Genomic DNA, 23,691 nt, shown 5'->3' on the forward strand with positions numbered 1-23,691 from the left:
TGTTTGTGATTCATGGGGGCTGCCATCTTTGTCATGGGGCAGCCATCTTTTTGGTTGAAAGGAGGTGACAAGGAGCATAAGACACAGTTCCAACTGTCCTTTGTCCTGATAACCCCTCCCAGCTGCATGCGCTAGGCTTTAAATGTCAAATTCAAAATGTAAAAAAAAAAATTGCACCAAAACAGCAGAACTAGAACAACAAAATCAGAAATCCCATCATGCTTTGCACAGCATCAGGGGAAAAAAGCCCGGGCAGTTTTCTTCTGTGCAGCTAAAAATGAGGCTTGTATAAGAGAAACAAAGTTCTGATGCTGTGAAACTGTTAAAGAAACACCAGGCCTTTTCAGTGCTGCTGAGTCGATTTTTAGTCCGGAGGTTCACTGAAGCCTCCTTAAAATCAAGTTTTTATTTTAAAAAGCTCTTAAGCATGTTTGCCCTAACTAAAACGCTGCATCCCCGCAGCTGAAAACTAAACTAATCCCCCCCTAAACTCCCCGGGGCACACTGCCGGGAGCGCTTCAGTGAGAGGCAGATCTTTCAGCTGCAGCTCTGCCTCTCCACGCGTCTGTCAGCGCGTATCTACGCCTCCGCCCGCCCCTCTCAGTCTTCCATCACTGAGAGGGGCGGGGCAGAGGCGGAGATACGTGCTGATAGACGCGCATGGAGGCAGAGCTGCAGCTGAAAGCTCTGCCTCCTACAGCAGCAAAATCCACGACCAAGAAAGTTGTGGCTTTTAGTTTGATTTCAGCCACAGGGATGCAGCGTTTTAGTTAGGGCAAACATACATAAGAGGTTTTTAAAATAAAAACTTGATTTTAAGGAGGCTTCAGAGTCTCTTTAATTTTTGCTTCAGTGTCACTTTAAAGGGAAAGTCCGAGGTGATTAAAAAACAAAAGTCTACTTACCTGTGACTTTCTCCAGCCCCTGGCAGCCTGTACCCTCACCATAGCTCCGCTCCCCTCCGGTGGCCCGGGGTTCCCTCTGGTGCAAGATGCCTACTGCGCCTGCACAAGTGGCTCTCGAAGTCGTGCTGATGTCATCCGGACTAACAGTCCGGATGACGTCAGTGCGACACTGAGCAACTCGCTTAAGTGCAGTAGATGCAGACCTGGCGAGATCGGCATCTGTACCGGAGGGGACTGGGAGCCACCGGAGCTGCAGCAAGGGCATAGGACAGCTGCTAGGGACTGGAGGAAGCCCCAGGTAAGTAGATTTGTTTTTTTAATAACTTCGGACCTTCCCTTTAAGGGCTCTGACAAAGGAGACCTGGGTTCTAATCTCTACTGTTCCTGTTCAGTAAGCCAGCACCTATTCAGTAGTAGACCTTGGGCAAGACTCCCAAACACTGCTACTGATTATAGAGCACGCCCTAGTGGCTGCAGCTCTGGCACATTGAGTTCGCATCGCTCCACAACACTCAGGTGTGCAACTTGTCTAAGTCATATTTACCCAGAGCTAAACTCTCGATGGCCAGCATTTCAGTTTTGTAGCAGCAAAATGCCACATCCCAAATTAATCTAAATACACTTTTGGAGGTGCCCTATATTTTAATATCAGGTGTATATGTATTGAGAGTAAAAATGATCTTACTTCCTTAAAGAACAAACCACCAGGGTTTAAGTTTTCTTTTTTCATTCATGCGCTAAAAGACAACGCATTTCACGGGTGCTGGCCCGTTTCTTCAGGTCAATACAAAAAGTGCCTTAGCTGCAGTATGCACAGTCATAAGTGCCTCTTAGACTATGAATGAATAAAAATATTATACCTACCATAGTGGTTTGTCCTTTAACCTCCCTGGTGGGATGATTATTTCCAGATTTGTTTTCCAAAAGCGGTGCAGTTTTTAAAATCATGCCGCTAGATAGAGCTACGGCAGCCCTGCACATTCCTCACTTCCAGTGGATGCAACTCGGGATTACCGCTCTGAGCTGTGGCTTTCTGTCCCGAGCCTGACTCAGGGTTACCGCTAAGGAGGTTAAAGAGAACCCGGGGTGGATCTTCGGGGGGCAGATGGGACACAGAGGCATGTTGTCTGCTTAAAGAGTAACTGTTAGCCTCCAAATTGAAATTTAAAACACTATTGCAATGTTTTATTTATTATATAAGTGAGCCTAAAAGCCAATGTAGAAGTTAAAAATCAATCTAATTTTGTTACTATGTAACCTTTTCCCCCAGCTCCGGACGCAAGCCGCATATCAGATACTGTAGCATGCAGAGCATGCCTATGTCTGGCCGACCCCCCTCTCCCCCCCAGGACCAGGTGCCAATATATTCTCCCCACCGCAGCTGACCGCTCTGACACGGAGAGAGAGGGCAGCACTTCCAGAGCAGCACTGCAGAGCAGCCGCCGCCGAGTCACATGTGAGAGAATCACATGTGAGAGAGATGCACGGCGCCGGCTGCTCTGCGGTGCTGCTCTGGAAGTGCTGCCGCTCTCTCTCCCTGTCAGAGCGGTCAGCTGTTTGTGGTGCGAATAGATCGGCACCTGGTCCTGGGGGGGAGAGGGGGGTCAGCCAGACATAGGCATGCTCTGCATGCTACAGTATCTGATATGCGGCTTGCGTCCGGAGCTGGGGGAAAAGGTTACATAGTAACAAAATTAGATTGATTTTTAACTTCTACATTGGCTTTTTGGCTCACTCATATAATAAATAAAACATTGCAATAGTGTTTTAAATTTCAATTTGGGGGCTAACAGTTACTCTTTAATGACATGGCTCTGTGTTTCCCAACCGCCTCGCTCTGTCCCCCCACCGCGGCGCTATAGCCCTCTAAGTTTAGCGACAAGATTTGTCGCTAACTCGGAGGTAAACACAGGGGAGAGGAATTCCCTGTTCAAAACGCCCGCCATGGGAATTCCTGCAGGGTTTCCTGAGCTGCCGTTGGGCGGCTCTCTCCATGGCCGTACGTCCTGCCGCACCCCCGCCTCTCTGCACGCTATGAGAGACACACAAACTCTCAGTGCAGTATCATGACCCAGGGGTCACGAAAATGAAAGTTGGCCAATGCTACGGGAGCGGCGGTTTTTGTGGCTAGCTGATCCACTCAGCCCCGCGGATCAGGTAGCCTACTTTTTTTTTTTTCATTTTTGAGCCTACCTCGGGCTCTCATTAAGGAGGTAAGATCCTTTTTACTCCTTATACATATACACCTGATATTAAAATATAGGGCGCCACCAATAGATTAGTCATACACTAAGGGGTCCCTTATTGCAAACCTCAGAGTTTTCAATAAATCCAAGGAGTGCGACCAGAACCAGAACCTGCTAAGCAGGCCTGGAATACTGAGCGGGAATGGTTGTTTTCCCATAGGCTCTAACGGTGGTTGCAGGTCTTTGCAACCAACCCTTGTGAGTATAATATCTAAATCTTTTACTATACCAACTTGTACAAATTATACTGCACCATTGGGCTCCTGGTCTCTCTCATATAGATACCTGGATGCACCTTTCAAGCACCAGGAATCACACTAGAGCTTTTTCATAACAGCCTAAATTAGTTCCTTGTCAAGTTAAATCCCCCATGCATCAAGTATCATTACTGAACACTTACTGGTATTTGCAAATTAAATCTAACCAATCCTACCACCCACCCCAAAGTACTGTATTTGAACAAGGTTAATGCCCAGTGCTGGGGACTTATGTGCATTTACTGGTGAAGCACTGTCTCTAATTACGTGCATTTACTGGTGAAACGCTGTCTCATTACGTGCATTTACTGGCAAACCGTTGTCTGTCATTATGTGTATTTACTTCAATTTTTTATGTAACTACTTTAGCTGGTATAACTACATTACAGTTAGCCTTGCCCACACTACCGTATCTAACAAAAAATGTTCTCAGACATGATGCCCCCTTCACATTTCTGACTGCCCCCTCATATGTGCCTGTCTAGGACCCGGCTCTGGCTGGGGCTCAAGTAAACAGCACCAATTTCAACGCGTTCCACAATAGGAGGCTTTCGGATTCGGATTAGCAGGCCACAGCCGCAGCAGGTCTGGTGTACATGTAAAGGCTTTTTGATACAGTGAAGCGCTTGTGAACAACAGACTACTAGAAAGGAATCGATAATGCATATTAACTGAAATATTGATCAGGGTACAGTTTGAGCTGATTCAGGTTATTACTGTTATGAACTCACTTGTCCTTTAAGTAAGTTATGATGTGTTCTGCCATGTGTTACAGCTTATTGTTTCTAAGTCAGATAACAGCATAATTCAAAGAATCAATGGCTTTGATTTCATTTCATTTCTGCATTATTCTGGTGTTAATCCTATTCATTGAAATCGCAGCTCTGCAACATCTCTGTGATTTAACACTAGTCAGGCAGCAACTGAACTTCCATTCCTTGTAAATATAACTAGTTGAACACATTGTACATGTAGTCCGTCCTTGTCATTGAGGCAGAGAAGATCAGCCCAAAACATAATATTTGCTTCCATTAATTAATAACAGAGGCAACATGAGCGAACAAGACTTTGTAATTAAAATCTCCGAATCATCTTTAATACACTGTGACATCTGGTGAGAAGATGTAAGATATCACCGAGTCTATTCCTCAAAAAGTGAGTTTCCTTATCTGCAGAAAGTAATAAGAATCCTGCCCTGGTTATCAGCCAGTTACATCACATTATAGATAGGCGGAAAACAGTGAATTTAAAGGGCATCCAGGAATCCAGAAGCGTCTTGTGCTTTGTTGTGTGGTTCATACATGTATATTATGCACCGCACTGGTTGTTCTTAAAGAGGAACTGTAGCCAAGGATTCAACTTTATCCCAATCAGTAGCTGATACCCCTTTTGGCGAATATCAATCATTTCTTGATCTCTTTTCTATTTTTTTTATTTCATTCTTTGCAATGTATTGATTGTTTTCACCTTTTTGCTAAAGTTCCTCTTTAAAAGCAAAATATCTCTAGTTTGTAGAACTAGATCACTGGGAATCTTGGCATGTTCCTAGCCTATAGTCCTACTAAACACAACTAAAAGACCCATCTTAATAGCAGCTATAAAACATAAATGTTTGCACCGGGCTGCCCATGCCCACTATACAAACTGTGGCTACAAGCTATTTTATCAGCACTTTCTCTCAATATTCGTACCACCTCGACCCTATGAGCCATAAATATAGGGTGCTCCATAAATTTGGGTGCCCAACAGGCATACATGTTAATAAACAGAAAAGTGGGTGCGTATGGGGGCCCAAACCTCTGCGCCACCCTATATTTATGGTTTATAATGGCAAAGTGGCGTAAATATTGGCTGGTATGTGGGGGTGGGCAGGTGGGAGGGACAGTTAGAGTTAGGCATGGTTGGGGGTTGGTCAGGGTTAGGTGTTGGTGTGTGTTTGGGAGGGAGGAGCTTGGTTAGGGAGGCATCAGTAACGGTGTTCAGTTGGATATCATGTGTGTTGGGTTTGGTGGTTAGGGATCGGTAAAGGGAGGGCTTGAGTAGGAATAGGGTTATGTTTACTGTAGCAATAGTAAAATATCGGTAAAAACCTGATGCACAGAGGCAAAATAATCAACTTAGCAAGTGGGCTGTATTATCTATTCTCTTTCCTTTCTCTCAGACTATTGAGATTTCTGTTATTCCCATCCCCAGAATTGATAATGCATTTTGATAGATACAGGATGGAACTAAAGTACTGGCTATTTGGCTAGAAAACAAGTTTAGCATCTAATCTTATGCACAGGAAAATCGATAGCAACTCCTAACGGTTGATGATATGCACTTCATCCTATGGTCCCACTCAGAGCTGAGACACCAAAGTTTGCCCCTCCATCCCTTCCACCCCAACACTGATTGCTATTAGACTAACACCTTAATCTCTAGTTATCTGGATTGCAGTCACTGCCATGTATCCCCTTATCTCATTTCTCTCTGCTTCAAACACAATAGGGGAACGATAGCTGAGTGAGTTGTGCGCCCCCTCCTACACTGCGCCCTGAGGCTGGAGCCTCTCTGGCCTCTGCCTTGTCCCGGCAGCAGGTCTGATCTCTAAGTGCCTCACACTATTTCCTGTTTAAACAGGAAGTAGCGTCAGACACTTAGAGATCGGAACCTCCAGCGTGTGGATGGAGGCATGTGTTCCTGCCCTCCGCCTGCTGCCACTGATTGATGCAGGAGGGGAGTACACTGAGGGGAGAGCCCGAGGAGAGGAAGGGGGGGACTGCCCCCCTCCCCACCGATGTGTGGCCATGCTTTCCCCTCATTCTGCGACCCCTCCTGCCACCCAAAATGGCCCTGAGTGGGCCCCAAAGGGCCCTGGGCCCCCCATGGATGCAGGGGCTACAGCCCCTATTGTTACGCCACTGATACCTGGGGCTTCCCCCAGCCCCCTCCGGCCTGATAGCTCCCACACTGTCCTCTTCATAGGCAAACGCGTGTGTGTGTGTGTGGGGGGGGGGGGGGACCAGAGATAAAGAAGGAAAAAAAGATTTTATACATACCTGGGGCTTCCTCCAGCCCCATCCACCTGGATCGCTCCCACGCTGCCGTCCTCCGCTGGCCGCAGCTACGAGAGCCAAGTCCCCGCACTTCCGTCAGTCAGAGCCAGTCGAGCGTAAAAGAAATACGCTGTTTGCGTATCTCTCCAGCAGCCGCTGGAGAGATACATAGAGGGCGCACTCCTCCTATGCAGGCTGGCTCCATTGATGTCAGTGATGGGATCGCGTTTTCCCCATGTGTTTTTTGCCGCGATTTCGCATAGGTAAGGCTGTATGCGATTTTAACCATGTCACTGCCTGTGTGAATTAACATGGGTACCTATGCGAAATCGCGGCAAAAAACACATGGGGAAAACGCATGCGATTTCCCTATTAAATACATTGCGTGCGATTCACCTGCATTCCACACGCAGGCGAATTCTGAGGCCCCTACCCTGCAGATTTTTTCTGCACAGAAAAACGTGCGGGGAAACGCACAAGTGGAAACAGTCCCATCCACTTGTACTGACTGTGCGAATCCGCATGCGTTGCCCGCATGCGGATTCGCGATAGTGGAAACGGGCCCTAATAGGCTCAGCTAAGCCTAGTGTATGAGTCATTCAGAGTATGCAGGGGGCCTGCAGAGGGTGTGTATCGCTTCTACCAATCACAAGCAGCCCTGCACATTCCACACAATCAAGCTTTAGCCGGACAAACAGGACAGAGGAAAGATACATTGATTTATTACAGAGACAGTGCAGTTAGGAAAGACTGCAGTAAGCCAGAGCAGATTAGAACAGGCATAGGAACTTATAGGATAGAAGAACTAAGGCTGGAAAAATTGTTACAGAGTCTCTTTAAAGCACAGTCACATCAACCCCCCCCCCCCCCCCCCCCGGCCTTTTCCTCTCAATAAAAAACAACAAAAGAACACAAAACAAAAACAAAAAACACTGCTCACCTGCATTGGCTATCTGCAGACCAGTGCACAACTGAAGCGTCTGGGGGCCAATATACCACCCTCAGCTATTAAATAGCATAAACACTGGCAGCAGCTATGTAATACCCAGATTATTGGCATCCAAATATGCATATTCACCTGTGGATGATTATGTGATGTGAGTAAATAAAACAACCAATTGCTTTATAATCCCAGCCAACTCATCTATTACACACTAATATGTCATTTAAAGAGACACTGAAGCGAGAATAAATCTCGCTTCAGTGCTTATATTCAGCAGGGGCATGTGTGCCCCTGCTAAAACGCCGCTATCCCGCGGCTGAACGGGTGTCCCTTGCCCCCCCAAATCCCCCCCTGCAAAATCAACAACCAACTTGGTCGTAGATTTTGCTGCTGTTGAGGCAGGGCTGACGGCTGCAGCCCTGCCTCTCAGCGCCGTCTATCAGCGGCGCATCGCCGCCTCTCCCCCGCCCCTCTCAGCGAAGGAAGACTGAGAGGGGCGGGGGAGAGGCGGAGATACGCGCTGACCGACGCGCGTGAGGCAGGGCTGCAGCGGTTAGCCCTGCCTCTATGCGGAAGAGATCCCCGGGAACAACGGAGGGGATTTGGGAGGTACGGGACCCCCGTTTAGACGCGGGATAGCAGCGTTTTAGCAGGGGCACACAGATTTATTCTCGCTTCAGACTCTCTTTAATGAGCATACAAAATTGAGCCTGAAACTCCTTTCTGAAATATATACCTGCCAATAATACCAATCCACTGGCTTTCTAAATCGCATGCCCTGATTGGCTCGGCTTATTGGCTGTCTGATATGACTGAACTGCATGCTTGTTCCAGATAGGAAATTACATATAGGAAAAAAGCAACAGAAATGGCAGTTTCCAAATTTATTTCCTAACAGGTATAATAGAAGAAATATTGGAGAAAAAAAATCAATTTGCTAAAACATTTCGATTGGCCAAATTCATCCAGTTTATCCAGCTGTTGAGTCAGTTTGATTATCTCCTCTAGTCATATCTCACAGGTGGGAGAGAAATGGAATCAAAAGAGATTCCTATTCCTGAAGTCTAGAATCCCTAACAGGCACCCTGATGCAATGAGCGTCTTCTATCCTCCCCCTCCAGTTTACTAGCTGCTGGTACTTATCCATTTGCTGCTTTCATGATCTTACACTTATTGCTGGAGAGGGAATGGAGAGAAGTGTGTCTGAAGTTTATCTAAGGATCACTCAAACATCAAAAAAGCACTATTTGTGCTGTAGATAGCAGACCATGGTTTGCAAAAGGAATTATTGGAGGAAGCAGGACTCCCAACACTCCTGGGATGAATGGACAAACAAGCAGGACTCTGACCACACAAAACAAACAGGCTACATGAACGATTCTGATCTCCTCTTCTCGTGATAATCATCTACTAAGCTAGAATAAGAGCAGATCTCTAAAAAATCCTAAACTCTCTAACAGACATACGTATGTAAGGAACACCCTTTGCTTTCCAGTCACTGGCACTCCTCTATTCTGTACTGAATCCTACACTGCCTGCTTGAAGGGGAATAATGAAGACAAAAATGTGTATGTTATAAACTTTATATAAGATTCTATAAAGATCTGTTAAAGTATTTGTGTTATTGTAACAGCAGTAGATACCTTGCAGCAAGGTTGCAGCAGGAGAAGCAACATCAACTGGACACAAAAACACCATGCTAAATAAAAAAAGCACAAGCCAGACAATAGACTAATCAAACCACCTGCAAACAAACTCCACAGAGGAGCATACAAAGCTCAAAACAGACACAATAGTCTAAACCACCTGCAATCACATTCTATAGAGCAGCATCAAAACACAGAGTACAGGCAATGTACAGTTACAACATGCATAACCTATAGCAGAACATTACAAATCATCTCTATATCACTGCAAGAAAGTCATTTGTGATTGGCTGCCAGGGTCACTACACTTAGCATATCTCCATCGGCCTCTTGTGCCCCTTTATTGAGTAAGCTCTGCTGGTATGTTTGCCTTCAGACTCCATGTATTTATTAGTGTCAAGTAAATCAGGCTGCTAAACATTTCATCCTAAACTTCCAACAAACTTGTATCAGTCCCCAGTTATGTATTGACTGATGTATCCACAGCCTGTAGCAGCTAGCTGGGGGTTCCCAGGCATAAGTGACACAAGTGACAAGTTTTACCTTCAGAAAAGTCGATGAGTCCCAACAGATGTAAGAGCTTGAGAGAAGCACAAATAATCATCACTATCCCCACGGTCTGCAGTCCCTCTGACTCCCACTCTGCCGTTATCATCCTTGGCATAGACAAGGCATTCCTGGAGCAAAGTTTGCAGCTGTGTTAGATGGCTTGTGCAGGAGGGCTAGCCTGAGCTACATTCATGGAGAGAGGAGAGGAGGCAGCCCTTCTGCCTGCTGAGGAGAAGAGAGAGGACCAGGCTCACTGAAGGAAGAGGACTTCTAGCTGCGCATTTCATGCTTCCCACTGTGTGATTGTGTTAGGAATGAGAAGGATGAGGAGGACCACCAGCCCTAAAGCCTTGACATCATTCCCTGCAGCTTCTATTTGCTGGAGCCTCCGTGCTGGCAAGCTAGACGTGCGCGCACCTTGCTTCGTGTGGCCACAGCTGATGCTAGAGCCAGGGAGGGTTAATATTGCACGATTAACCCTCTGTGCTGCCTGGCATGTGCTGATTCCAGAGCCAGGGAGCTCAATCATTGCAAGATTAACCCTTTGTGCTGCCTGACACGTGATGATTCCAGAGCCAGGGAGCTTAATTATTGCAAGATTAACCCGCTCTTCTGCCTGGTAGTGTTGGGCGAACAGTGTTCGCCACTGTTCGGGTTCTGCAGAACATCACCCTGTTCGGGTGATGTTCGAGTTCGGCCGAACACCTGACGGTGCTCGGCCAAACCGTTCGGCCATATGGCCGAACTAAGAGCGCATGGCCGAACGTTCCCCGAACGTTCGGCTAGCGCTGTGATTGGCCGAACGGGTCACGTGGTTCGGACCCGAACGCGCTCTGATTGGCCGAACTGTCACGTGGTTCGGGTAAATAAATACCCGAACCACGTCATATCTCCGCCATTTGTCTGTGGGTTTAGCTTTGGGTAGGCAGGCAGGGTAGTTCGCGCTCCAGCCACGCTAGCCAGGGTCCCCCCCAGTCATTGTGTGTCGCTGCTGGGAATAGTAGTACACCGCTCGCTCAGCATTCTGTTTACTGCCACTCTGTGTACCTCGCTCAGCCACACTATATAGCATTCTGTTTACTGCCACTCTGTGTCTGCTGGGAATAGTAGTACACCGCTTGCACAGCCACACTATATAGCATTCTGTTTACTGCCACTCTGTGTACCTCGCTCAGCCACACTATATAGCATTCTGTTTACTGCCACTCTGTGTCTGCTGGGAATAGTGGTACACCGCTCGCTCAGCCACACTATATAGCATTCTGTTCACTGTTCTGTGTCTGCTTGGAATAGTGGTACACCGCTCGTTCAGCCACACTATATAGCATTCTGTGTACTGTTCTGTGTCTGCTGGGAACAGTAGTACACCGCTCGTTCAGCCACACTATATAGCATTCTGTGTACTGTTCTGTGTCTGCTGGGAACAGTAGTACACCGCTCGCTCAGCCACACTATATAGCATTCTGTTCACTGTTCTGTGTCTGCTGGGAATAGTGGTACACCGCTCGCTCAGCCACACTATATAGCATTCTGTTCACTGTTCTGTGTCTGCTGGGAATAGTGGTACACCGCTCGCTCAGCCACACTATATAGCATTCTGTTCACTGTTCTGTGTCTGCTGGGAATAGTGGTACACCGCTCGCTCAGCCACACTATATAGCATTCTGTTCACTGTTCTGTGTCTGCTGGGAATAGTGGTACACCGCTCGCTCAGCCACACTATATAGCATTCTGTTTACTGTTCTGTGTCTGCTGGGAATAGTGGTACACCGCTCGCTCAGCCACACTATATAGCATTCTGTTCACTGTTCTGTGTCTGCTGGGAATAGTGGTACACCGCTCGCTCAGCCACACTATATAGCATTCTGTTCACTGTTCTGTGTCTGCTGGGAACAGTAGTACACCGCTCGTTCAGCCACACTATATAGCATTCTGTGTACTGTTCTGTGTCTGCTGGGAACAGTAGTACACCGCTCGTTCAGCCACACTATATAGCATTCTGTGTACTGTTCTGTGTCTGCTGGGAACAGTAGTACACCGCTCGTTCAGCCACACTATATAGCATTCTGTTCACTGTTCTGTGTCTGCTGGGAATAGTGGTACACCGCTCGCTCAGCCACACTATATAGCATTCTGTTCACTGTTCTGTGTCTGCTGGGAATAGTGGTACACCGCTCACCCGTCACTGTATAGCATTGTGCTCTGTGTCGCTGCTGGGAATAGTGGTACTGTATAGCATTTCTGTACTGCCACTGTACTGCTGCCAGTCAGCGTGTACTGTAAGGATAAGTGAAATGAGGAAGAAATCCGGTGAAAGAGGGAGGGGCAAGGGAAGAGGTGTTTCCCCTGACGGTTCACGTACAGGCCACAGGGGAGCACCCAAGAAAACCCACTCAATACCACCCATGTTGTCCAGGACAACAACCCTCACAAATCCAAAAGAACAGGACCAGATAATTACTTGGATGACCTCTCAAGCGTCCAGCAGTGGGTTAAGCAGCACCAGCACATCACGCACGAGGTCCGAGTCCTCAGCCAGTTACAAGGAGCCAGTGGGCACAAAGCTGACACAACCGGCAGCGACACCACGCACACAACTGCCAGATAACCAGTCCGATGAATTACCTCAGGACACAATGGGGTATTCGCAGGAGCTATTCCCAGCCCAACAAACTTCCACCTTTCAAAGGTCAATGGAGGAACAGCCAGAAATGTTGTGCCTGGATTCACAACCGTTAACTGTGGGAAATGTACCGCGCACTGAAATACGAGGCGAGTCCGAAGAGGACTCGGAAACCCAAATCCCAGAGCAATTTGGGCAGGAGGGGTTGCAATTGCAGGAGGTCGGCCGACAAGATCTGGAAGACGACGTTGGAGTGTGCTGCGCAGAGGTTGTTGTGGGGAGCTCTACTCCACGGCGGTGGCCCACAATGACATATGACGAGTTTGAGGAGATGGAAGAGGAGGGTATGGACAATGTGGACAGAGACCCAGATTTTGTTTGTGAACGAGAACATCGCCGTCGTAGCAGCAGCACAGATGAGTCTGTTGAAGAACACACTGCTGCACGAGTTCGCCTTGTGCCACAAGGTAGGCGGCGCGCAATTTCAGGCACCACAAGCGTGGAAGTTCAAGTGAGAGGCAAAAGAGGAGCAAACAGAAATCGCCAGCAAGGAGGCAGGTGCTCCAAAGTCTGGGCTTTCTTTGAAGACTGCACTGAGGATGTTACCATGGCGATTTGCAAGGTGTGCAAGACCCGCCTGAGCAGGGGGAAAAATATTAACAACCTCTCCACCACCAGCATGAGCCGTCACATGCTATCCAAACATCCCACTCTTTGGGCAAACGCGTCAGGACAGGGTACCAGAAACAACACTGCCTCCCTTGGGTTCACCAGACCCGCCTCAGCAGCAGCAGTAGCCCAGCCATTGCGTGGTTCACAACATTCACAAACATCAGACGACGCTGACACTGTCACTTTCCGGAGTAGTGCTCTTGAGGTCTCCCAGTGTTCATCAAACACAACAACCAACAGCCCTTCCGTGTGCAGCGCTACGGTTCAGTTGTCTGTGTCGGAGATGTTTGAGCGCAAGAGGAAATTGCCAGCAAATGACCCCCGGGCCGTGGCAGTAACAGCCAGCATAGCCAAGCTTCTGGCCTGCGAAATGCTGCCATATCGATTGGTGGAGACAAACAGCTTCAAGGGCATGATGTCAGTGGCCATCCCACGTTACGTGGTTCCCAGCCGCTACCACTTTGCACGCTCTGCAGTGCCTGAGTTGCATGAGCACGTGGTCAGCAAAATAACCCGAAGCTTGAAGAATGCCGTTGCCTGCAAGGTTCACCTCACCACTGACACCTGGACGAGTGCGTTCGGCCAGGGTCGATACATCTCCCTTACCGCGCACTGGGTGAACCTTGTGGAGCCTGGCAGCGATTCCTCACCTGCTACGGCACGGGTGTTGCCCACGCCACAAACAGCTGCACCGCCGTCCCTCCCACTGGATAACAGCAGCACCTACCTCTCTGACTCCTTCTCCTCCAACGCATCTCAAAGCTGTACCTCATCCGGAAACGCTAACCCAGCAGCAGTAGGATCGTGGAAGCAGTGCAGCACAGCTGTTGGCATGCGTCAGCAAGCGTTGCTGAAGCTAATCTGCCTTGGGGATAAGCAGCACACAGGGGAGGAAATTTGGAGGGGAATAAAGGAACAGACGGATTTGTGGCTGGCACCGCTGGACCTGAAACCGGGCATGGTTGTGTGTGATAATGGGAGTAATCTCATTCGCGCTTTAAGGTTGGCTAAGCTGACACACATCCCTTGCCTGGCGCACGTGATGAACCTAGTAGTTCAGCGGTTCCTGAGGACATACCCAGGCGTGCCCGATCTGCTGTTGAAGGTGCGTCGAGTGTCCAAACATTGTAGAAATTCCAGTACTGCTTCGGGGGCACTCGCCAAGATGCAGGAGCGCTTCAATCTCCCCCACCATCGCTTGCTGTGTGATGTCCCTACGCGCTGGAATTCTACGCTGCACATGCTAGCCCGCTTTTGCGAGCAGAAGAGTGCAGTGGTCCAGTACATGACGGCGCAGTACCGAGGCGCATCCGGCCAGCTGCCAAGCTTCTGTGGATCCGATTGGGCCAACATGTTGGACCTCTGCCAAGTCCTCCAAAATTTTGAGCAATCCACGTTGCTTGTGAGCAGTGACAACTCTTCAGTCAGCATTACCATACCACTGCTGTGTTTACTGAAGAGGTCGATGTTAAAAATCAAGGAAACAGCTGTCATGATGCAACTGGGGGAATCTGAAGGAGAAAACGATCAGCGTGATGGTACCAACATCAGGCCATCCGCCTCAGGGAACGCTGGCCCCAGCAGCTATGACGAAGAAGAGGAGGAGGAACAGCTGGAGTTGGAGCAGGAATTTCATGCCACCACTGACGAGGGCCAGAGCGGTGCACGTTGGACTTCAACAATTCAACGCGAATGGTCAGCAGAAGCAGACCAGGAGGAAGGTGACGACTATGATGCATCACAACAACTATCACAACGCTCACAAGAGGATGATGAGGATTCTGGTAGGACTCTGGCACACATGGCTCAATTCATGCTAGACTGCATTGAACGTGACCCACGCATTGTGCGCATTCTGGACAACACCAATTACTGGGTTTATACCCTTCTGGATCCACGGTACAAACACAATGTTCCAAAACTGCTTGAAGAAAGAGTCAGACAGGTCAAAATGGAAGAATACCAGCAGGCCCTTGTGGAGACTTTAGAGAGGAGATTGACATCCTCCCCCTCCTCTAGCCAGTTGTACGCAGACAGACTGACTTCCGCAAACCCAGGACGACCAGGAGGGCAGCAAACAACGCAAGCCGCAGCTAGTACCCAAAAGGGAATGGTATCGGCAGTGTCCTTGGAGTGGGAAAATTTTCTGACACCCATGCAGCCGCAGCCCACTGAACAGCAAGCGTGCAGATCCACCTCCAACACCGATCGCCTGGAGAAGATGGTCAAGGACTACATGTCAGATGGCGTAGCTGTGTCGAACCATCCATCTGCACCCTTCAACTATTGGGTATCGAAGCTAGACACCTGGCACGAACTGGCAATGTACGCAATAGAGGTGCTGGCTTGCCCGGCAGCCAGCGTTATGTCGGAACGCTGTTTCAGTGCTGCCGGAGGCATCGTCACAGATCGGCGTATCCGCCTCTCTACAGACAATGCAGACCGTCTGACTCAAATTAAAATGAATCAATCCTGGATTGGAAATGACTACGCAACACTCCAGGACCCCAACCAAGTAACATGACCAATGAACATCTGGGATGGTGTTGCGTTTCCGGGCCCTGTTTATTGAACCTCTCATCTGTATTACATTTATGACTGCATGGCGGCAAAAAGCATTGCTGCTATATCCGCACGCTTTTTGTCCACATGCAAGGCCTGGGTTGTTGTGTCTCACAAAGCGTGGCCTTCTCCTCCTGCGCCTGCTCCTGTTCCATCACGTCTGCTGCTGCTGGGTTAGCGTTGCCGCGTGGTCCCTGTTTATTGAACCACTTATCTTTATTACATTTATGACTGCATGGCGGTACAAAGCATGCTATCCGCACGCTTCTTGCCCTCATGCAAGGCCTGGGTTGTTGTGTCTCACAAAGCGTGGCCTTCTCCTCCTGCGCCTCCTCCTGTTCCATCACGTCTGCTGCTGCTGGGTTAGCGTTGCCGCGTGGTCCCTGTTTATTGAACCACTTATCTTTATTACATTTATGACTGCATGGCCGTACAAAGCCTGCTATCCGCACGCTTCTTGCCCTCATGCAAGGCCTGGGTTGTTGTGTCTCACAAAGCGTGGCCTTCTCCTCCTGCGCCTGCTCCTGTTCCATCACGTCTGCTGCTGCTGGGTTAGCGTTGCCGCGTGGTCCCTGTTTATTGAACCACTTATCTTTATTACATTTATGACTGCATGGCGGTACAAAGCCTGCTATCCGCACGCTTCTTGCCCTCATGCAAGGCCTGGGTTGTTGTGTCTCACAAAGCGTGGCCTTCTCCTCCTGCGCCTGCTCCTGTTCCATCACGTCTGCTGCTGCTGGGTTAGCGTTGCCGCGTGGTCCCTGTTTATTGAACCACTTATCTTTATTACATTTATGACTGCATGGCGGTACAAAGCCTGCTATCCGCACGCTTCTTGCCCTCATGCAAGGCCGGGGTTGTTGTGTCTCACAAAGCGTGGCCTTCTTCTCCTCCTGCGCCACCCTCCTCCTGTTCCATCACGTGTGCTGCTGCTGGGTTAGCGTTACCGGTCCCTTTTCCTGGAACCTCTTATATGTATTACATTTATGACTGCATGCCGACAAAAAACATGTTACCTGTGCAAAGAAAACAGACATTTCCCGCATTTAAAAGACAGTTTTCCCTTTGAAACTTTAAAATCGATTTTCTCAAAAACTATAAGCTCTTTTTGCTAATTTTTTTTTCCTCTTGTACCCACTCCCAAGGTGCACATACCCTGCAAATTTGGGGTATGTAGCATGTAAGGAGGCTTTACAAACCACAAAAGTTCGGGTCCCCATTGACTTCCATTATGTTCGGAGTTCGGGTCGAACACCCGAACATCGCGGCCATGTTCGGCCTGTTCGGCCCGAACCCGAACATCTAGATGTTCGCCCAACACTACTGCCTGGCATGTGCTGATTCCAGAGCCCGGGAGCTTAATCATTGCAAGATTAACCATCTCTGCTTCCTGACTCATGACTCCAGAGCCCGGGAGCTTAATGATTGCAAGATTAACCCTTTGTGCTGCAAACTGATGTGCTAATTTCAGGACCCAGGAACTTAGTCATTGCAAGATTAACCCTCTCTGCTTCAAACTTCCAGGGCTTGGGAGCCTAATCATTGCAAATTTAACTCTTTGTACTGCAAACTGTTGTTCTAATTGTAGAGCCTGTGAGCTTGATCCTTGCAAGCTTAACTTTTTGTGGACCGCCGCAGTATAAATCTACGTCGGGCGGGTGGCGCTGCGGTTCTGACCGGACGTAAACTCTACGTCCCATTCACCGCGCGTCCCCACCCGACACCGCCACTGACGCTGCTTTAGTTTCCACCCATCGCAATCGGCAGCCCTGCCGTCTCTATGACGGCAGAGCACTGTGAGCCGGGCAGGAGCTGTTTTCATTGGCTCCTGGCCCTGTCATTACTGTAAGACAATCTCATTGGCTTACATGAAGTGACAGGGTCAGGAGCCAATGAAAGCGGCTCCTGACCGGCGCACAGCGCTCTGCCGTCATAGAGACAGCAGAGGGAGCAGCCTGCAGCAGGGACAGAGCAGCGTGACCGGCGGGAGCGACGGATTATTGCGGCGATTCGTTGGAATGCGGCGTTTTAGTGTACCAGCAGCCTCTGGTCCTTAAGGGGGTAGAGGCTGCTGGTACCAAAGTGGTTAACCATTTGTGCTGAAAACCGATATGTGCTTATACCAGAGCTTAATCATTGAGGGCTCATTCACACTAGAGGCATTTTTTGCCAAATTGAAGCGCAGACGTTTTTACTAAACTGCCCTGAAAGCGGCTACACCATGCTTCTCTATGGTGTAGTTTAGATTGGAGCTTTCCGTCCGCGTTCCACTCAGATAAGCGGTGCATGGGCCATTTTTGAGGCGATTTTGCCTCACTGGAAGGTATAGGAAAAAGGCAAACACTCACAAAATCGCTTTGTACAGCGATTGCGTGAGCGTTTTTAAGAATAAATACAATGTATTTATTGTATTTATTGTACATTGTATTTATTCTTTACCGGATCAAAGAGTTCACTTCCTGACTGATGTCAGGAAGTGAGAAATCGCAATCACTCTGCAAAGCCGCTTAGAAAAGCGGTTACCCAAAAAAATAAATAAACAGTGCGCAGGAAAATGCTTTACAAAAACGTGTAAAAGATGCCAAATGCGGACGGACTCGCAGACAGAACACAATGTGATCAAGACCTGAAAGAGTAACCCTCTCTGCTGCAAACTAACATATCCTTCTCCCAAGGCCCTCAAGTTTACCGCACCAAGATTGGAAAGAAAACTAAGGTGTAAACTTAAAACTCTTAGACGGACATCCAAATAACAGCTGCTCCCTCTAGCAACATCCGTGTCCGTGGTTTGTCAAAAGCAAAGACACTGGTCAAGTATAGAATTCATGTTAGAACAGTGCTAGTCACTGCTACTGAAGAAGAGCATTTCAGACTTGCAATAAAAACACCTTGACAATTTCCTAATCTTACAGACAAGGCTGAAGTGTAAATACAGGTTTCATTATTCCTGCTGTAAGGCAAACACTGCAGACATTATTAAACACACAGTACTAGCATTTAGGTCTTGCTGAGGCCGTAATTTCTCCATGGTGATATAGCAAAATAATTTCCGTACCGTGTTAGCCAATATATATCCATGGTGATATGAAAGACACTATAGTAAGAGATTAGTTACACTTGCTAAATGTAGTTTAACTAAATGTTACATTTAAAGAGAAACTCTGACCAAAAATTGAACTTTATCCCAATCAGTAGCTGATAACCCCTTTTACATGAGAAATCTATTCCTTTTCACAAACAGACAATCAGGGGGCGCTGTATGACTGATATTGTGGTGAAACCCCTCCCACAAGTAACCCCTCCCACAAGAAAAGTTCGAACTTTTGGCAGTTTCCTGTCTGTGAACCTTGTTGCATTGTGGGAAATAGTGGTTTACAGCTGTTTTCAACTGCCAAAAACCATGCAGCAGCTACATCACCTGCCAACAGTAAAATGTTCACTGGAGTTCCTCTTTAAACCAATTCTATAGTGTATCACAGCAATGTGACTGTGTGGGGTGGATGCACACTATACTGCTTTACCGTATTAAAAGGGTTACTATTTCCAGCCATCAAGGCTCTACTAATTCCTGGCAGCAAAACCACCAGCAAACCTAAAACCACTAAAATCTGACTGAGGGCCAGGGCACACCAAAAAAGTGCTAGCATAATCGCAAACAGCGCTTTTTGAAGTGATTTTTCAGAGCAATTCTAGGCATGTGCAGAGCAATTTTCTAAACATGCCTAGTGATTTTTGGAGCATTTTGGTGTAGTGTTTTTTTATATTTTGTTACAGTAGGGCTGTAACTGAACAGCTTCTAGCACTTTTCAGAGCGATGTTCCACTTTCCAATACTTAACATTAAAACTGCATCGCCTCAGAAATCAGCAAAAATGCTGCAGGACCCGCATTTGTGTTTGGTAAAAAAATCACATCACTCTGGTGTGCTCCATCCCATTCAAATACATTAGCAAGCGCTCTTGGTGTGCACCAGCCCTAAATGCAGGGCTGTCCCATTCAACATGCTGGGCATTTGAATTAATGTAGAGGTTGGTCTATTATGTGGTCAGTTGATAAGAAGACCATTGCTAGACCTCAACACCAGGAAGTTGAACCAAATGTGTGAATCCCAGCAGGCCATAAAGTGACCCTGTGATGAGAGTTATATGGAGGCTGCCTTATTTATTTCCTCGTAGACAGTGCTGATTCCCAAGTTGTCCTCCTGAACATGGGCCACCAATACAATGCTCTTAGAACATCTGACCACAGAAATCACATGCCCAGTCATGTAGGGATCAGCGTAGCAGTCATAGTGGCTGCTAGGGGCCCCATAGCCAAGGGGTGCTCATTCTCTGTGGGTGGTAATAAGAGGGTCCGCAGCTAATGGAGACCTGGGTGATCCTTGAAGCGCAGACTAGCAAGCGGAGTAGTGGGAAGAAATAACTCTTCTCTCCAAGCTTCACTGACGATCCACCTTCTCCTACTTTTCCCCATCTCCTTTCCCCATCTCCATTCTGGTAAAAGCAGCAGATTTCTGGCAGCACTACAGGACAATTACTTGACTCAAATGGTAACTGAACCAACTAGGGGGAATGCGTTACTGGATCTGATCATTTCTAATAGACCAGATAATGTATCAAATGTGCAGGTTCAAGAACATTTGGGAAATAGTGATCACAACATGATAACGTTTGAGCTGGTGACTGATAGGCCACGGGGCAGCGGGACCACTAAAACTATGCATTTTAGAAAAGCAAAGTTCAATCAAATTAGGCAGGCACTAAGTTTGGTGAACTGGGATAATGTACTACAAGGGGAAGACACTGAAGGGAAATGGCAAGCTTTAAAACTTATACTCAATCAATATTGTAGTATGTATATCCCATATGGAAACAAAATATCTAGGAATAAAAAAAGGCCTCTATGGATGAATAGAAAGGTTAAAGATAAAATGAAGAGGAAAAATAATGCCTATAAGGTCTTAAAACAGGAGGGGACCGAGGCTGCACTAAGCAATTATAAGGAGTGCAATAAAAATTGTAAAAAAGAAATTAGGCAGGCAAAGATTGAAGCTGAAAAACAAATCGCTAAGGATATCAAATCTAACCCAAAAAAGTTTGACAAGTACATTAACTCTAAAAAAAAGAAAGGTTGACTGTATAGCAGGGGTCCCCAACCTTTTCCGGCCCGGGGACCACTTTCTGACCAATTTCTTTTTCCGGGGACCGCCGGGGGTGGGGTGGGGGTGGGATGGACGTTGGGTACGCGTCCTAGTGGAAAGTGGCGGGGGGGGGGGGGGGGGGGGGGCTAGGGTGCAGTGGCATAGCTAGCATAGTTGCCCCAGTATAGGGAGTTTAGTTGCCCCAGTATGGCTAGTATAGTGCCTCAGTATGGCTAGTATAGTGCCCCAGTATAGGGAGTTTAGTTGCCCCAGTATGGCTAGTATAGTGCCCCAGTATAGCCAGTACACTGCCCCAGTATAGGGAGTTTAGTTGCCTCTAGTATGGCTAGTGTAGTGCCCCAGTATAGCTAGTAATGTGTACAGTATAGCTAGTATAGTGCCCAGTATAGCTAGAATAGTGCCCAGTATAGCTAGAATAGTGCTCAGTATAGGTAGGTAGTGCCCAGTATAGTGCCCCAGTATAGCTAGTATAGTACCCCAGTATAGCTAGTATAGTGCCCAGTATAGTGCCCCAGTATAGCTAGTATAGTGCCCAGTATGGCTAGAATAGTGCCCGGTATAGCTAGAATAGTGCTCAGTATAGGTAGATAGTGCCCAGTATAGTGCCCCAGTAAGAGGACAGTCCTGCGGCCCAACTGGGAACGTCCTGCAGACCACCAGTGGGCCGCGGACCACAGGTTGGGGACCTGTGCTGTATAGGACTCCTAAAGGATGAGGGTGGGAACTCAATGGTGGATGACCAAGGTAAGGCAGAGTTATTAAATGCTTTCTTTGCTTCTGTCTTCACAAAAGAAACAGCACTGTTGCAAACTACAGAGGCGGAAGAGTCTCAATCTTCTAACTGTAATATTAAATACTTAACGCAGGAAGAAGTGAAGGCAAGACAAAATAAATTAAAAATAGACAAGGCACCTGGCCCGGATGGCATGCATCCTCGGGTCCTAAGGGAATTAAGTTCAGTTATAGATAAACCCCTTTATCTTATCTTTTGTGACTCTCTTGCAACTGGCAGAGTCCCAGTGGATTGGCGTACAGCCCACGGTTTCCCATTATTTAAGAAGGGCAAAAAATCAGATCCAGGAAATTATAGACCTGTAAGCTTAACATCAGTTGTATGCAAACTATTTGAGGGGTTACTAAGAGATACTATACATGACTTCATAGTAGAAAAGAATCTTATTTCTCAGCATCAACATGGGTTTACTAAAGATAGGTCCTGTTTGACTAACATGCTCAGCTTTTATGAGGTAGTGAATGCTAATATGGATATTGGAAATGCTGTAGATGTGATATACTTGGACTTAGCAAAGGCCTTCGACACTGTTCCCCACAAAAGTCTGGTGCAAAAGTTGAGGATGCAAGGACTGGGGAAGAGTCTGTGTTCATGGATAGGGAACTAGCTAATGGACAGAAAACAAAGAGTTGTGGTCAATGGATCGTACTCAAAATGGGAGACTGTTAGCAGTGGGGTCCCACAGAGGTCTGTTCTGGGTCCAGTGCTCTTCAATTTATTTATTAATGACCTAGTAGATGCAGTAGTGAGCAATGTTGCTATTTTTGCAGATGATACAAAATTGTGCAGAGTCATCAACTCTCAGGAAGATAGTGTCATATTGCAACAGGATCTGGATAGGATGGCTATATGGGCACATACATGGCAGATGAAATTCAATGTTGACAAATGTAAAGTCATGCATTTTAGACGTACTAATGGTCTAGCACCATACAAAATAAATGGGATACAGTTGGGGACATCAAACTTGGAGAAGGACTTAGGAGTACTCATTGACAACAAGTTAAATAATCGTACTCAATGCCAAGCCGCTGCAGCTAAAGCTAACAAAATTTTGGGATGCATTAAAAGGGAAATAAAAACTCAAGATGCTAGCATAATATTGCCCCTGTTTAACTCTCTAGTAAGGCCACATCTGGAATATGGAATTCAGTTCTGGGCACCACATTACAAAAAAGATATTGCAGTTTTAGAGCAGGTGCAGAGACGAGCAACAAAATTGATACGTGGGATGGAAGGTCTAACTTATCAAGAAAGGTTAGATAAACTGGGTTTATTTAGTCTAGAGAAAAGACGCCTTAGAGGGGATCTAATTAACATGTATAAATACATCAGAGTGCAATATAACAGCTTGGCGGATGAGCTTTTTGTCCCTAGGCCTTCTCAAAGGACTAGAGGGCATGATCTGCGCATGGAGGAAAAACGTTTTAGCCATTTATTTAGGAAAGGGTTCTTTACAGTAAGAGTGATTAAGATGTGGAATGCATTGCCACAGGAAGTTGTTATGGCAAACTCTATACCTGCATTTAAAGGGGGCTTAGATGCTTTCCTTGCGTTGAAAGACATCCATGGCTACAATTACTAGGTAATGCCTAATGATGTTGATCCAGGGATTTTATCTGATTGCCATCTGGAGTCGGGAAGGAATTTTTCCCTTTAGGGGCTAATTGGACCATGCCTTGTAAGGGTTTTTTCTCCTTCCTCTGGATCAACAGGGATATGTGAGGGAGCAGGCTGGAGTTGTACTTTGTACTGGTTGAACTCGATGGACGCATGTCTTTTTTCAACCAAAATAACTATGTAACTATGTAACTATGATTGTAGCCTCGTCTCTCACCATGTGACCCACCGTATGTGTGGCCAGTCACATGGAGAGAGATAGCGCTGGTACCATAGAGACGGTCACTGTGGAGGAAGGTAGCTCATTGGTGGAGCTTATGCTATCTAAAACTGGAAGGGCACTTCTGGCCACCTATACTGGAGAACCTACTTCTGGCTAACTATACTGGAAGTCCTTCTGGCTACCTATACTGGGAGCAACCTAATACTGGGGCCCCTCTGGCCACCTATAATGGGGGCTACCTGGAGCTACCTATACTGGGGGCTACCTCTGGCTACCTATACTGTGCACTACCTAATACTTGGGTCCCCTTTGGCTATCAGCTTCTATTTGCACCTCTGGCTGCCTGTTCTGGGGGATTCTACCTTATACCGGGGGTGCCACTGGCTACCCATAATATTGGCTACCTGAGGATACCCATAGCTAAGTATAGTGGGGGCTACCTTATACGGGGGCG

General features: G+C 47.3%; 1 protein-coding gene across 4 annotated transcripts in view; it reads right to left on the reverse strand.

Annotated features, from left to right (window-relative positions):
* The window catches only part of KCNIP4 (potassium voltage-gated channel interacting protein 4), an 895,743-nt gene that overhangs the window by 404,184 nt on the left and 467,868 nt on the right, over positions 1-23,691 (reverse strand). Inside the window, exon 1 of one of the 4 annotated variants that reach the window (XM_068267791.1) lies at positions 9,579-9,991. The exons of 2 other annotated variants lie outside the window; for them this stretch is intronic. In XM_068267791.1, the coding sequence (XP_068123892.1) occupies positions 9,579-9,699 (121 nt within the window). In that variant the 5' untranslated portion in view covers positions 9,700-9,991. Of the gene's footprint in view, positions 1-9,578; positions 9,992-23,691 lie in introns of those variants that run through there. One more of the 4 variants, XM_068267764.1, reaches the window with a different exon arrangement.

This window comes from Hyperolius riggenbachi, chromosome 1 (genome assembly GCF_040937935.1).
Source record: "Hyperolius riggenbachi isolate aHypRig1 chromosome 1, aHypRig1.pri, whole genome shotgun sequence".
In the NCBI taxonomy this organism is placed as follows: domain Eukaryota; kingdom Metazoa; phylum Chordata; class Amphibia; order Anura; family Hyperoliidae; genus Hyperolius; species Hyperolius riggenbachi.